At 39.3% G+C, this 17,424-nt stretch overlaps 1 protein-coding gene and 1 pseudogene across 18 annotated transcripts in view; both read right to left on the reverse strand.

The window, feature by feature from the left end:
- ZNF248 (zinc finger protein 248) overlaps positions 1-17,424 on the reverse strand; it is an 86,870-nt gene that overhangs the window by 45,631 nt on the left and 23,815 nt on the right. For 9 of the 18 annotated variants that reach the window (XM_009245294.4, XM_063727221.1, XM_024253219.3 and 6 more), the window contains one exon: positions 11,923-16,083. In XM_009245294.4, coding sequence (XP_009243569.1) covers positions 14,582-16,083 — 1,502 coding nt within the window. In that variant the 3' untranslated portion in view covers positions 11,923-14,581. 18 annotated transcript variants of the gene reach the window in all.
- Positions 1,522-4,900, reverse strand: LOC103891617 (serine/threonine-protein kinase tousled-like 2; annotated as a pseudogene).

Raw genomic sequence — 17,424 nt, forward strand, 5'->3', positions numbered from 1 at the left:
ACTGACCTGCAATTTAGCCTCTTAAACAACCTGCAGGAGATGTATGAGAAATACTAGCAGCCTGCCCCTCCCATGTAGATGCCACTGCCCTCAAACGGGAGCTGGGAGGCAAGGGAGCTCTGTTTTCTTGGCTGCACCCACTTAGAGTTTGTCATATTGACCTGGGAGGAAGACGGGAGGGCACTGGTTGTGGTTCAAATACCACAGACTCTCACTGTTCCTAATGACTTTTAGTAGATTTTTCTTGAATAAGTAGTGCTTAGTTGCTGTATGCCCTAAGAAGCACTTCCAAAGACCTATATAATTTTCTTTTTTTTTTTTTTTTGCATGGATGAACCTTGATTTTTTAAAAAAATAGCACTTCAAATAAATTAAAAGGGACAATCATCAAGTGTTCAAATTGTGAAGGAATAGTTGAAAACTTAGAGAGACTCCAAGCTGCAGTCTTCTAACTTATTCTTTGTCCAATGGCAAAAACCCACACATCTCAATACTCCCACTCAATTTTTTCCCTACTGAGAGAAGGGAAGCAATTGCAAACAGGAGACCAGAGAGAGGAGAAAGCTGCATCTGATTGGAATAAACATTGCCACGTACTTGCTAATACAGGTTTCACTTTACAACCAAATGTATTCTTTCAAAAATAAAAAAGGGGAGAGGGAAGCTGCATGTTTTTAAAAATTGAAATTATTTAGGGATCAAACACTAACTCCAGTGTCTTTAATAGGCAACAGCATTTTTTTTCCTCCGAAGTCAAACACCATCCCCAGCTGAGCCTTTGTGCTACAAACTTTTTAGAAGATGTTACCTAAACTTTATTAAAAGAACAAGTTTAAATATAGACACTGGACTAGCCTAGTCTGTATTTTCTTTTATTTTTTATTTGTTATTTATTTATTTTTGAGACGGAGTGTCACTCTGTCGCCCAGGCTGGAGTGCAGTGGCGTGATCTCGACTCACTGCAAGCTCCGCCTCTCAGGTTCACGACATTCTCCTGCCTCAGCCTCCCAAGTAGCTGGGACTATAGGCGCCCACCACCAAGCCTGGCTAATTTTTTTGTGTTTTTAGTAGAGACGGGGTTTCACCATGTTAGCCAGGATGGTCTCAATCTCCTGACCTTGTGATCTGCCTTCCTTGGCCTCCCAAAGTGCTGGGATTACAGGCATGAGCCACCGTGCCCGGCCATCTAGTCTGTATTTTCAAGTCCACAATCTTCATCTGAAGCATTGCATCAGGAACCCCCGTGAGTCTGCCTGTTTTCAAGTTCACAGTACATGGAACCAGTTTTTCTTTTTAATTTTTCCTCACTCAGAGCAGCCATACACAGTGGCCATTGATGCTGGAACCTCATGCGGGGCCTTTTCCTATGAGGCCTGGCTGGAGCTGCCCATGGTTTCTCCTTAAAGAGAATCCATGCTGTCATGCTCAATGGATGGGAAAAAAGCAAGAAAATAAGCACCTGGTTCAGGTTTCATCAGATCCATTCAGATTCTCTACGTTCCAAACCTGCTGCTAAATGCTATTTGTCCACTTTGTGTGTGTTGAACAGTTTGTGGCCTTGGAGTCAGTCTCAATTCGAAGAACAGCTGTTGGACGCCCCAAAGGTTGATGCAATAGCAGCCCCAGCAGGACTACTCACAGAGACCAATTTTCAGATATGATGCAGCAAGTAGGGGGTCACAGGCCAGTTGCTGGGCATCAATGCAGTCCTCCTTTCGGTAGGCCAAACATCGTCGAATAAACGCCTTTGCTTCAGGTGTTACTACTCATTTTGGTGGGAACTGCACTTCAGCAGCTTTAAGAATAGTATTCTCTTGTAGGATGTCTTGCTGAGACTGGTTATAGCCAAAAGGCTTCCCTCCAGAAAGACACTAATAGAAGATCACACCCACCGACCACACAACAACTTTATTTGAGCTCTGTGGTGGTTCTTTCTCAACCACAAAACTCTGGTGGTAAATTGCAATAAGTACCAGCACCTTGTGATGTCAGCTCCATGCCACCCACTGAATTGTAGCTATCATCATCCATGATCTTCGAAAGACCAAGCTCTGTAATTTTTCTCTCTCCACACACTGTACCATTTACTAAAAGAATATTCCCTGGTTTGAGGTCATAGTGTATGATGGGAGGTTTTATTTTATTTAAGTACTTTAAAGCATTCACAATCTGCATGATAATGGACCAAGACTCTTTCTCTGACATTAATTTGTGCTGTTTCAGATAGAAGTTTAGATCATTTCCCTCACAGTATTCTAACACTGTACAAAATGAGTCAGTATCCAGTGAAGAGTAATCACACAGCTTAATTATTCTGGGATGATCCAGTTCTTTATGAATCCAGTATTCCCTACATGCATGCTTGTGGTAATTCTCCTTTTTCTCATCTCTCCAGTTTTTATTTAACTGGTGAATTTTCACAGCTACGTACCTTTGCTCTGTTAGTTTAAATGCCTTGTAAACTTCACTGAAACCTCGTCTACCCAAAAGTTGTAACAACAAATATCTGTCATTTAGCGTTGGATGATCTTTAAATTGTGAGTTATGTTCATTATGTATCCTTTTTAGTTCCCTGATACATAGATTTCTAACCTTTTCTAGCCTTTCCAGCTCTGCCTGGATCTCTGCTTCCTCCTTTTTAAGATGACCTAACCGGAGTTTGAAGATTTCTTCTTGTTCATGGTATTCTGCTAATGTTAACGTTTCATTTTCAGCTCCATTGGTCTTGCTTTTCCACTGTTTCTGCTCACTGGTTGCAGGAGGGTCCTGACCCATGGCAGGAGGTTTCCGCTTTGCTAACATTTTCCATTGTCTATCTCTTCCCTCTGTGAATTTATCCTTTTCTGATGCTTGATAAGATTCTGAAAAGCACAACCATCTGCCCACTGTCCAGTAAACGAGGCCCCATGTCGGACAGTAGTAAAGTGGCCCAATCTCAAGCGGTCTTGCATGCTCTTATCTCTACATGCCATCTTCTCTTTTTGACTTTTCTATGAGGACTTTCTTGCTCATTGTCACACATCTATTTAATCATCCTTGTATCTCTATAGCATCTTTTGCTGTTCATCAATCTGCTGTGTCAAATCACAGTTGGCTCTTAATAAATTATCTATTCTTCCCTCCTTCTTAAGTCAGAATTCTTACTGTTTTCTAGTGCAGATATTTTTTCTATTGTGAGGTCAGACTGGGTCTGTCTGTGCCAGATGGAGATCTGTTTTTGGGAGCTGCAGGAATGCTCTGTGTTGCTAGATCCCATAGATGAGGGACTGTTTTGCTGAGCTGAAACAGAAGTGAAGCAGAGGCCAGCTCCCCTCTGCTCCTCCGTCGCCTCCTTTGCAGAGCTGCCATCTAAACCACAGAGGGGCTGTTCTACTTCTCACAGTAAGGGATTGGATAAGGAATGTTGCGGTGAGGATCGTGCAACTGGTGGAACACCTCTGCCAGGGCTGGTTCCTGGCCCGCTTCGCCCAGCAAACTCAAAGTAATCACTAATTTTATGTCCCCCAGCAGTGCCTTTCCCTTGGCTAGTTCCATGTGGTTCAGTTTTTCTTTTCCACTTTCGCTGGTCATTCTGCTTTTTCTCGGGAGTCTCTACTTCTTTATCACTCGAGGATCCCACGCTGCACAAGCTCTGGTTGGAAGACTCACTATTAAGTGGTCCCTTTGTTAAATCTGATGTACTCTCCTTCATTTTGCCTTTTGTTTCCTGATTCTCCAACTCTTGAATATTTCCCATTCTGTTTTGCAATGTATTTATTTCTTCTTGCATATTTATTGTTTTTTCATCTTCTTTTCTAGTTTTCCTTACTAACACCTACTCTAGTAAACCTGGCCTCCAATAGTTCCTGCCATCGTGGGTCCAGGCTATGCAATTCTTCCATCATTTCTGGCTGGCAGAGCGTCTCCCGGGACTAAAGGTGCTCTGGGATCCCAAAGACCTATATAATTTTAATCAGTTATGCTCACTTCACTGAGAAGTAGGTCTACAGAGGTCCTTATGCTGCCATTGTGGAAGTCATGGTAACTTTTTATATTTATTGCCCCACTAGAAAATAAGTTCTATAAAAGCACAGAGTTTTGTCTGTTTCATTTAGAAATAACTCCTAAGCAACTATAAAAATGACTTATACCTATTGGTTGGATGAATATATTTAGGATTTCCTTGGTTCTTATTTAACTCTCAGAATAACCCCACAAAGTAGGTACTACTGCCATTCGCATTTAGAGAGGAAGAAACTGAGGTTTTCAGTAGTTAAATTACCTGTCCAGTCACATATTTGTTAAGTGTGGTGGATGTATATGCAGGCCTCACTGACTCCAAAGTCCATGCTCTTGAACAGTGTGCTTTACTATGGATCGCTCACACCCCTCAGTCCAGCTCTCACCCCTCAGTCCAGCTCTTACTAGACGGCCTTTAACAACTCTTCAATCACATTCAAGAGCCTCACTCCGCAGTACAGACAGCTGCAGAGGGTCAGTTCTTCTGGAATTAAGGCCTGCACATTTTACTGAACATACCTGGCCACTTACACAGGGAGCTTTCCTCAAAGAAAGCAACAAAGGCAACCACAGCCAACACACTGCTCAGTCCCAGTCCCTACCCTTACTCCCTCTTCAACCCTGACCCTGGAGCACAGCCTATCCTCAAAGGCCTTTACCTACATCCAGGACAGGCTTGAAAACACAAGACGCTAATGGATTCCAATAACAGTCATTTGGAGTTTTGGATCCCACCTACTATAAGCTAATCTCACCTTCTTTTCTCTGTAACTACCAAATACCACTGAACTCCCCTCAAACCAATTCCAATTCCAAAGTGCACAAACTTCCTCTCCAGTTCTCTGCCCAGAACCAGTTCTCCAAAGGATAAAGGCTAAAGACTGGAGCCTCAGTAATCAGCTCCCTCAGAGGCTGGAGACAACATAAGCCCCACATAAGGGGCTATGCCTTCCCCTCCCGGTGTCGTCAGAGGCCCAACTCACCACATTGCTGAATTTAGTGTCCCATGAGCCACTGTAGACACTCGGTAGCAATCATTCCAAAAGTTGTAATAAGTTGGTGCTGCTCAAATTAATCTCTCTCTGGAGGCCTTGCCCCTTCACAATCACAAAGGACATGGTCTGGAGTGGTCTTAAATAACAGCCTGTGTCTACATAGAAAGCTACCCAAACTGCCTATCAATTTCACTTGTGAACACAGAAAAAAACATTTAAATAAAGCTGAGAATGAGAACAACAATTAAAGTGTTATCTCCATGACTGTTTTTTTTCCCAGGTTGCAAAATACATCAACTTGGAAAAATTACATATATATTAAACAAAAATGAAAAAAAATTCAGAAAACAATCTAAAAGAAATGACTCATTCTCTCAGTTCATTTGAAGTGCAAAGTCTGACATTTTTAGAAAGGGCGTGATGCTTTGTGATAATCTCTTCACTGAACTGTGTACCATGAGAATCTTCAGTGGTAAATATATATTTATTAAATACATATTAATAAAATGTCTCTGTTATATTCATTATAATAATATAGCCAAGATCCGGGGTGTCCAATCTTGATCAGGGGTGTCCAATCTTTTGTCTTCCGTGGGCCACAATGGAAGGAAGAAATGTCTTTGGCCACATATAAAATACATTAACACTAACTAACGATAGGTGATGAGCTAAAAAAAAATAAAAATAACACAAAAAAAGCTCACAATGTTTTAAGAAAATTTACAAATTTGTGTTGGGCTGCATTCAAAGTCATCCTGGGCAACATGCAGCCCATGGGCCACAGGTTAGACAAGCCTGATCAAGATGTTTACACGTTCTAAAAAATATCTAGAATTAAATAAATGTGCGGTCTATGTGAAGGAAACTATAAAACTTGGTCAAGATGTTTACATGTTCTAAAAAACACACAGAATTAAATGTGTAGGCTATGTGAAGGAAACTATAAAAGTTTATTGGATGACAGCTTAAAAAATGCAAATAGTGGCTGGGCACGGTGGCTCACACCTGTAATCCCAGCACTTGGGAGGCTGAGGTGGGCCAATCACGAGGTCAAGGGATCAAGACCATCCTGGCCAACATGGTAAAGCCCTGTCTCTACTAAAAACACAAAAATTAGCTGGTCATGGTGGCACGTGCCTGTAGTCCCAGCTGCTCGGGAGGCTGAGGCAGAAGAATTGCTTGAACCTGGGAGGCAGAGGTTGCAGTGATCCAAGATTGCGCCACTGCACTCTAGCCTGGTGACACAGCGAGACTCCGTCTCCAAAAAAAAAAAAAAAAAAAAGCAAATAACAGGAACCAATCATTTTTTTAACAAAAAAATGAAGGATATTATGTCACAACATTCCAACAAATTCTCAACGTTCTGTATTTTCAAATCTTTTGTACTGGTGCTAGGACAATGTAAATTTTGTGTGAAATAATGAGGGGGGTCAAGAATTTTGTGAAGATACAGACTAAAGCTTGACTAGAGATGTGTCTTTATTTATTTATTTATTTATTGGTTGTTTTTTGAGACAGAGTCTCGCTCTGTCACCCAGGCTGGAGTGCAGTGGCACGATCTCGGCTCACTGCAACCTCCGTCTCCTGGGTTCAAGTGATTCTTGTGTCTTAGCCTCCTCAGTACCTAGGACTACAGGCACATGCCACCATGCCTGGCTAATTTTTGTATTTTTAGTAGAGAGAAGGTTTCACCATGTTGGCCAGGCTGGTCTTGAGCTCCTGACCTAAGGTGATCCACCCACCTCGGCCTCCCAAATTGCTAGGATTACAGACGTGAGCCACCATACCAGGGCAAAGATGCATCTTTAATGGCTAGAATAAACTAAGTATTTTAGAGTCTGAAAAAAAATATGTAAAAGCCTAAGACGATGTAAGAATTCAGTATATGATAATGGTGGCTATGTCAGTTTTCCAGAAAAATGGAACCAGTAAGAAGATGTATATATAGAAAGAGCTTTATGATAAGGAATTGGCTCACCTGATTATGGAGGCTAGCAAGTCCCAAGATCTGCAGGTTGAGTTAGCAAACTTGAGGCCCAGGAGGACTGAGAGTGTTATTCCAGTCTGAAGGCTCAAGACCCAGGAAAAGCTAATGTTTCAACTGAGTCTAAAGCCAGGAAAAAGCTGATATCCAGTTTGAAGGTCACTGGTAGGAATTCTTACTCATGAGTGGTGGCATTTTTGTTCTATTCAGGCCTTCAATCAATTGGATGGTCCCACCCACTCTCATCTGCTTTACTTAGTCTACTGATTTAAATGTTAATCTCATCCAATACCCCCTCACAGATATACTCAGAAAAATGTTAGACCAAGCATCTGGGCACCCCATGACCCAGTCAAGTTGACATATAAAATTAACCATCACAATGACATTTCAAAGTAGAGAGAAATAGGCCTATTTAATAAATGGTGTTGGGGTAAGTGGTTCTCTCTGTAGATCACATGGTACGTGTAAATGTTTACCTCACATAATAAATATACTTCACATGGAAATATAAAATGTAAACTACCAAAGCATTTAAAAATTATAATGAGCATTTATAATCTTAATGTTAAGACTGCATACCAATTGCAGAGGCAAAAAATTATTTTAAAGTTTTTTTGTTTTTTTTTTTTTGAGACAGAGTCTCCCTCTGTAGCCCAGGCTGGAGTGCAGATCTTGGCTCACCGCAAGCTCCACTTCCCCAGTTCACACCATTCTCCTGCCTCAGCCTCCTGAGTAGCTGGGACTATAGGTGCCCACCACCATGCTCAGCTAATTTTTTTTTTTTTTTTTTTTTTTAGTAGAGACGGGGTTTCACCATGTTAGCCAGGATGGTCTCGATCTCCTGACCTCGTGATCTGCTCGCCTTGGCCTCCCAAAGTGCTGGGATTACAGGTGTGAGCCACCACACCCAGCCAAAATTACTTAAAAGCTTGAAGTAATTTGAAAACTTAAAAAAAAAATTCCCATAGACAAATGTTAAAGTATACCTCCCAGAAATGAGAAAGACTATCCTGTTGATATGTTGTTCATAAAGTGAAAAAAGCAAGTTTCCATTGTTCCTGTAAAAAGGTAAACTATGTACTTAGATTTGTAAGAGCACATAAACCAAGAAAATATCTTAATAATCTTCCATGACTAGCTATTATAAAATGATGAGCACCTCAATTAAAGTGAGCCTAGTGATATAAGCCAACATTAAGAAAGTGAGGGTTAATCAATATTTTTAAATTGTTCAATGTCTGTAGAAAATTTAGAAACTAAAATGTTTAAGAAATATTTTATCATGTCATATTAGTAAGTTTGGAATTTTTTTAACAAAAAAAAAGAACAGCACCCACTGTGACAATGGTGGGCCCACATTTCCAAATTTTTTCTTTTGTTTTTGAGACAGGCACTTACTCTGTCTCCTAGGCTAGAGTGCAGTGACAGAATCACAGCTCACTGCAGCCTAAACTTCCCAGGCTTAGGTGATTCTCCCATCTCAGCCTCCAAAGTTAACTGAAATTATGAGTGTGCACCACCACACCCGGCTAATTTTTTGTATTTTCTGTAGAGACAGGGTGTCACCATATTGCCAAGGCTGGTCTTGAACTCCCAGGCTCAAGCATTCTTCCCAACTTGGCCTCCCAAAGTGCTGGGATTAGAGGCATGAGCCACCCCACCCAGCCGTCACATTTCCAAACTTTGAATGGGAATGAAATCCATACAGACCTCCTGGAGTCAGTTTCATTAGAACTGAAAATAAACTCACCCCTATTATCCAGAGAGTAGACTCTGAGAAATTAATTTGAAGATGACAACTTGGTTGCCCTGTGTCTGCAGGTAAAAAAAAAAAAAAAAAAAAGGGGAGAGAGAGAGAAAACTTGGACAAGTGTAGAAAGGTACATGCTCAAAGGTGTTCCTCCATAATGTTCATTTGTAAGAGTAAAAATATGGGAAGCTACCTAAAAGTGAGCCATTGATAAGGTGTAGATAAAATATTGTTGATCCATCAGAGAAATTTTAAGTAGTTGTAAAAATGATCAGGTAAGGGTAGAAAAACTAACATGGAAAACTGTTAATCGTGTACTATAAATGAGTTCACCATATATATTGTATTTCCATTGTGTAAGTGTGTGTGTGTATCCTAAAAGGACACTGAAATATAAGAAGTAAAATAAACCAAAAGTCCCTGACAAAACTATCACAACACACAGATAACAGAAAGTACTATTTTCCCCACTAATTTTCTCATATAAATAAGTGGAAAAACACATTTTCAGAGAGTGTAACCCTATGACTTCTGTGGTAAAGTCATGTCAGTGATTTTAATGTCTATTTTCTGAGTATTATTTCCTCATCATTACCTACTAAACTAACTCCATGTTGTTTCATGGTTAAAGTTTTTCACAGCCTTTGATAGCACCTGACTGTTCTTCTAAAGTTATTGACGTTCAGGTACGTTTTTCATCACTACCACTAACATTACCAGTTTCAAAACTTAGGTAACATTTCTATAGGAACTTTAAAATATTTTTAACTGTAATAACGTAACAATAATATCTGTACAAATCACCATATCATCTGAGAAAACTAAAAACCATACATAATAGTAGTATCAATTCATCTACAGTTAATTTCCTGTGGATGAGCTGATACTACTATTTATTTCTCTTTAGAAGCAATTAAAAATACAACTTAAAACTCTCCGGCCATGCCTGGATCTAATTCCACGCAACAAATCTCTTATGATTTTGTATGTATTCTAGCATTTGATTAATATTCTGACCATATTTCTTGATTTGTAATACTCAAATGCCCATAAAACTCCAGTGTATTAAAAATTCTCTACAGGCACATATATATTGGTTACAGTGCGTGGAAAAAGGCCCAGACAGAACTAAAAACCAAGTTACTTTAGGGAAGTGAACCAGTATGTGGGTGAGGTGGGTTGAAGATAACTCATCTGTCAAATGCCAAAGAAGATTTATTCTTCCAGAAATGGCAGCTGGTGCAGACATCAGCATAGGGGAATCTAGGCCTGAGAAAGCTAAGGAAGTCCCACTATGTCATGGGCACCAGTCATAGCTGCCAAGCTTCTCCAAGTTCATTTTCTGTTTTAAGGGATGTTATCAGAGATCCACAAGAATAGGGCAAGCCTTTACTAGGGGTCTGAGTTGAAGAAATTCTGAACTCTTCTTTTCTGAGGTCTTGAGCTTCCTTTAGGGGATCAGTAAAGGGATAATTTTTGGCTGTTACTGAAAGCAAGCTTACGGGTAAGGCCCACTTTTGTAGAGAGGATAACTACCCCATTCTGTAGACAAAGAAACCAATAACAAAGAGTATTTGGCCATACCAAAGTATGGACTCCAAGCATGGGATAGCTTCATATTAGTCATCAGTTCTCACCTACCAAAGTATCTGAGACCTTGCTCTTCATAAGTGCTCTCTAGGAGAGACACTGGTTCTTTGTTGTCTGAAAGAGAAGCCTGGGAATGCAAGATCTGAGAAGAGTGGTAGGTTGGGAAAAGGGAGTTGGAGTTCCTCAGATAAAGGGAGGAGGCTGGGTGTGCAGTGTTCAGTCACTGGGCGACAGATGAAGACTCAGTAGAAAAATAGGAATAGGAATAGGTAAGTCTTCCTCAGAAAAGGAGAGATATGACAAAAGGATCCAGGGCAGTCACAGCCACAGTCTCTGGTTGCCAGAAGCAAATAGGGGTAGGGGTTGAAGGCATCAAGGATACCCAAGGGCTGAACCCTCCCAGAGGCAATAGTTCCACATTTCCCTGCTAAATACAGGTAGGGTGTGAAGTGACAGGGCCCACTAGACCAGAGGAGGGTAATTTCAAGACAGAAAGTAGGCCCAGTTCCAAAAACAGGCTCTTAGGAGTTTATCAGAAAACTACTTCCAGGCACTGGGAGTGATTAGTCATTTCAGAAACCACAGATCTATGACCGAGCAATTCTCATCCTGGTTTAAACATGAGTGCACTGGGGGATAAACTGTTCATTGTGAGATCAGTTTAGCGTATGGGAAAAAGTATTTCTTTTAATAGAATGCAGTATAAGAGAAAATATCAAAGTACATTACAGGTAATTAGGGTAAGGGTCTCACGAAACAGAATCTTTTGCTGGTTTACATGCATGTGTTAGATACACACATGTGAACACACACTCTTCTTCGAGATATTATCCACATCACTCCTCCCTCAATGTAGCCTGCTCAGTGAGGTCTTTTCCTCTCCATCCTATCTAAAATCAAACCTTGTATCTGACAACTTTTCCTATTTTGATTTTTCTTTATGGAGCTTATCATAGCCATCTTCTTCTCTTTTTTCATTTTTGTGTTGTGGACTGACTTTCAATAGATTACAGACTTTCAATAGATTACTGACTTTCAATAGATTACAGAGCAAATCTACTTTCTCAATATGACTGCTGGAAGCAATAAGGACACAAACTCTCTGGTCTACAGTGACCCCCCAATAAAAATATTCTAGGAGGGCTTGTCACTGGCCTATTTTACAACAAACTATCATTTCTGGATCAATACAAACGTGGAGGACATGAAGACACAGTACTCTGCAGAGCCAGGATTGGGGTAAATGCCACCCCGTGATCACAATGATAGGTTCTAATACTAGAAGAATGCAGAAAAGTTGCATTGAGCAGTCAAAAGCAATAGTCATAACACATATTTAAGTACATAATAAAAATGTATCAAACTAACACAAGAAAGGGTGAATTAATCAAACAGTGTGGAGACAACTGGCTATTTATTTGGAAGAATACAGAGCTGCTTACCTTACACCACCTACAATAAGAAACACCACAGGGACGTATGAATAATGTAATTTAATATAATGTCTGCTTCACACATGTTGAAGGAGAGACATACCTGTGTAGTTCCAAAGGGAGTTTACTTATGCCAATAGGAAAGCAGAACCAACAGAAACACTTGACTTGCAACTAGTAGAGTAACTTTATTTCTAACACTGAGCCGTCTACATAGGAATTTACAGAAATGAAAAACACTGTGCTGCTTATTCTCCATTTCTCTCCCCAGATTCTCTCTCCACCCTTCTCTGTGCCCTCCTGGGCTCTCCAGCAGATGTATCTGGTTGGTTTCTCCAAAGACAGGCACCAGCAATTTGGCACCACAGTTCTGGTAGTAATGATGTCTCTTATAAGGTGGCCCCTTCTCCATGACAGCAGTTCTTACTGGGCCCTGGTAACACTGTTTCCATCCTTGCCCTTCAAGGCTCAGAATGGCAATGGCTTCCTGCTGATACAAGTCTCTGGGTGTTTCATTGTCCCTTGTTTCTGGCCCACACCACTGTAATCAGTCTGCCATTAAAATGTTTTTAGTTGGAGAATTCTGTTTTCCACCAGAAAGAACCATGGCTGATACAAACAGCCATCCCTATATTAACTTGTGAAAAGAAATAATTCTTCCCCCTAATTACCATATAGAACATTAACACTTAGAAAAATATTCCTCTGTGTCAGCTGGAATGCCTTCAGCTCTAAGTATCAGACAGCCCTAAGACCAAATAAAAAACAGTTATTGAGGGTTATACAAAGTCCCAGTAGAGAACAGGTATAGAGAGCAGAGTAGCTCGGCAACGTCACCTCTGAGCTGGCTTTTCCCACCTTGTGCACTGTTATCTTCAGACTACTGCCCTTCAGAGATAAAAACGATAAGCCAATACCATGTTACAGACATGAAAAAGCCCAGCAGAAAGAGTCTCTTCTCATGTCATGACAATGTTGTATCAAGGAGATCTTTCCCAGAAGTACTACACAATACTTCCCAAACATCTCATTGCTCCCAAGTTCACCCCAACAAAATCATTAAAATGGAACTTCCATGATTAGCTTTGACTAATCTGGACTTACCACCTAAGTCATCTGGGAGAAGGATGCACAAAAATGTAAAATTTAGCTCAGCAAGGATAAAGTAGGGAATGGCCATCACGTGGGCAGTGTCTCTTAGAACTGCTGACCAATGTGTTCCAAGGGGGCAAAAGAAACAACAGGACAAGGGAGGCAGAGATACTCTAAAATACTAATACGCAGAACTAGTGTTACATAGACCATGACTAAACAGATACACAATGAAATATCAAGTGTATGAAAGGAGCCTTTCATTACATACCGCCACTTTTTAAGGAGTGCAGTATTACTGCTTGTTAACCTTTGCATAATTTATGTAAAAACCATTCTTATTAACAGCATTTACATTACAGAATGACCCAGAGGTAGCTGAAAAACCTCAGAAAAGTACTGTTTAACTTCTTTACTGAAGTGATAGTTCAATAATGGCCATATTCATGCATATATGCCAGGAAACAGTCAGAGGAAAGGTACGTGATATAGTTCTTTGTGAAATAATATTTCACTAAAAACATATACTGGCCAACCTACAAAGAGACTCCGGTAGTATTTAGAGTAGGACGGATTCAGAGGTAGTTAAAAACCTCACGGAAATATTTTTGGCTTCTTTCTTGCAGACGCAGTTCAGCTGTAAATGGCCATAGCCATTTATTTATGTCAGGAAATAGAAGGGGTATGTGGTTTGTATTGCCAAATACGTTTTCATATATACACAGTGATGTGCTGTAAATATTTGACAGCAGGTTCTCTGAGAAAATTAAAACCCTGATTTATAGTTTGTCGACTTCCATGGTGTAAACACTCCCACTAAGTCCAAGCTACCAAGACAGCACTGAATGTGGAGCTGGGAAGAGACAGATGTGCAGTGCACACTATTTATTATACACTATTTTCATCATACAGATTAAATAAGTAAAACAGCAAAGGTAATAGTGAAATGTAGCAAAATAATTAGGAAGTGATGAGTGCTGAGTATTTATTACCTTTGTTTTTAATTTAACTGTTAAGTTTACATATTTTAAATAATGACTGTTTTTAATAACTGGCTCACAAAATTCCTTAAAATTTAACAATCAGAACTTTTAAGTCAGTATGAGGTTATATGAGCACATCACTATATTTAAGTATGTGTGTAGAAATATATTTACATATACACACAAACATATGTACATACACATATATAATTATGTCAACCTATAAAGACACCAACGGTATTTAGTGTAGAAAATATTAACACATACCATAGTAGTTACTCAATTAAGGGTACGTATTTTCTCCTTATGATCATGTTGAGTTCCAACATACAAATCAAGCATACTCAAATTTATTATATTTGCATACTCACATAAGGTTTACAAACATCGGGGACTCTTCACATATATGTTTAATGCTGCTGTCATTCAACTTTTATAAGCTTCAGATTCCACTGTGAATATGGGTATAAATGAATATTGTCCATTATATTTACAATAAAATTTTGGTATCACGTCTGGAATATAACACTAAACAACATAAATTCCAGATAAATATTTTCACCATATTACTTAGATGAATAGAATTCCCCTCAGTACAAATTTTCTAATGAAGTTTTAATTTTTCTTGAAAGCTTTTACATATTCAAACAAGAAGTCATTTTCTACAAATTTCTGACATTCTTTGGCTTTCTCTGATCTCCTTTTTTGAAACTGTATAACCAATTTCACAAGTGTACAAAGGCTTCTAACATTCAGGATGTTGAAAGAGCTTTTACCCTCATGTGAATTCTCTGATGTTTGGTGAGCACTGACCTCTGACTAAAGGTCTTCCCACATGCATTACACTCATACGGCTTTTCCCCTGTGTGAGTCCTCTGATGTTTAGTGAGAGCTGATTTTTCACAGAAGGTTTTCCCACATTCATTACACTTATATGGTTTCTCCCCAGTGTGAGTTCTTTGATGTACAATGAGGTTTGACTTCACACAGAAGGATTTTCCACATTCATTACATATAAAGGGTTTCTCCCCTGTGTGTGTTCTCTGATGGACAGTGAGGGCTGATCTGTGGCAGAAGGATTTCCCACATGCATTACATTCATAGGGCTTCTCCCCTGTGTGTGTTCTCTGATGTTCAGTGAGGTTTGACTTCACGCAGAATGTTTTTCCACATTGCTTACATTCATAGGGTTTTTCTCCTGTATGTGTTCGCTGATGGTTGGTCAGGTGTGGTTTCTGGCAAAAGGCTTTCCCACATTCAGTACATTCATAGGGCTTCTCTCCTGTGTGTGTTCTCTGATGTTGAGTGAGGTTTGACTTCTCCCAGAAGGTTTTCCCACATTCACCACATTCAAAGGTTTTTTCTCCTGTGTGAGCTCTCCGAAGCTGGGTAAGATGTGACTTCTTGCTGAAATTACTCCCATTTTCATTGTAATCATAAGACTTTCCCCCCATGTGTACTATCTGATGTTTTAAGACAGTTGACTTTTCCCAGGTTTTGTCACTCACTTTATATTCACGGAGAATCTTTCTTGTGTAAGCTCCCTGATGGATAATGAAAGCTGAATTGTCACAGAAGATTTCCCCATATTCATTATATTCGTAAGGATTGTCCTTTGTAAGAGCTCTCTGATGTCCAAACCTTAAATTCATGCAGAAGGACTTCCCGCAAATACTGCATCCATACGGCTCCATTTCCAAATGAGGTCTTTGAGATATATTGAGCTTTAAACTTTCAATGAAGGTTCTTCCACATTCGTTATATTTACAGACTGTCTCTCCTATCTGAGATCTCTTATTTGTAAAAAATGCTGCCTCATCATGGAAGCCTTGTCCATTTTTGCTATACTCAAAAGATTGGCCAAAACTTGGCTGACTGAGATCCTGGTGATAATTAATGGCATTCCTTTTTTGATCATATTTATAAGACTTCTCTCCAATAGGGATTTTCTCATGCCTAATATCAAGGAGCAATTTCTCACATACATTAAACTCATCAGGCTTCTTTCTGGAACAGTTCTTTTTACTAATAATTAAGCCCGAAATATTTTTCAAACTCATTTCACATGAGTCACATATTTTATAGGGATAATTTCTTAAAGAAACAGGGTCTGTGCCCAAATTGAAAGTTTTGCTTCCTCTGTCTCCATTTTCTACACTTACTGTTTTGTTGTTGTGGAATAGAAGCTCCCAAAAATGGTCATCTTCATTTTCCTGGCTGCTCTCTAACATGTCATCAACTTTCCATTTCCTTTCTAGAAATGAGAAAAATAACCACATCTTATGAACCTTAATACATTTCTGATGGAATCAGACTCTTACACAAATGCCCTATCATACAGTCAATTCTTTTGTTTTAAATTCAGTTTCCTGGTGTGAACTGAGTTCAAGTGTACATTTTCTTTACCCTCCAAGGTTTAGGTGGAAAACATAAAACATGCTTCAGTGGAAACAGGGAGAGGAAATTGGCAATGATATTTAACACTTTATAAATATAACCTTCAAAACTGAAAAGAAAAGGTGAAATAAAATTCACAGCACAGGGAACCAGAGTTGCTGATTCACAAACAGAAAAACTTGGAGAAAATGGGGTGAACCTAACAGAGACAGTGAACACTGAATAAAGTGATGGTGAAGATTAGCAGACAAGGGGTTTCAGAGGATGCATTAGGTTTGGTGGAGACAAAACAGAGCTTGGTCCTAATCTCCTCACACAGTTTGCTGGGGTGGAATTCCCACCAGAGTACACGCTTCTTTCTATCTTTGAATCAGCAAGAAAACTAACTTTCTGAAAACACCAACTTCCTTGGGTTCAAAAGAATAGTCCTATATAGCCCAAGATCCAGTGTTTTAAGTTTTATTGAGAAGAAATAATTTTTTTTAATGCTGTAGGAAAAGCATACTAGGGAAGGTGAAATAAACTCAAGACATGATAAACAGGAGATGGAGATATTCTGAGAGCTGTTCTTTCAAAGAGCAGGAAATGCACAGAGAATGAGTTCAAGGGAGTTGTTTTTTTAAAAAGGAAATAGAGTGGTAGTGAGAAACATAAGAATTAGTTTTGGCAGAGGTAAAGCATGGTTTACACCCTCATCTTCTCAACATCATGCAAATCTATTAAAAATATTTCTGTGCAGTTTGGCTAGAGATTAGACTCTCAGAAATTGCTCATCCCTAATAACATACCTTCCACTCAACTAGAAACATTTTATCCTTATCTCTCCTTAGATCCTGGATATCCCTCAGTGAACTGCTACTTTAACTTAAAAACAAAAACTAATAATAATAGCAAAAATCTCTATAACATCTCTACCATTTTAAGGCTCCACTTGCTCCATCCTTTAGAAGTTACTGTCTATATAATTCATTGTAACATAAAATAAATCCCTTGCTCAATGCTATCGCCTCTATTGTGACCAGAGTCCAGATCTTGGCAGGTGTTACTATAATGTAACTGTACATTATTCTTATAAAGCAACGTGCACTGAATTATTTCCAACCTGTACCTGATCAACTATAATACACGAAGACAAAATATGGGAATATGTATTTAGGAAGAGTATCATAGAATACTTTCAGAATGTATGAAAATGAAT

This window comes from Pongo abelii, chromosome 8, assembly GCF_028885655.2.
Source record: "Pongo abelii isolate AG06213 chromosome 8, NHGRI_mPonAbe1-v2.0_pri, whole genome shotgun sequence".
In the NCBI taxonomy this organism is placed as follows: domain Eukaryota; kingdom Metazoa; phylum Chordata; class Mammalia; order Primates; family Hominidae; genus Pongo; species Pongo abelii.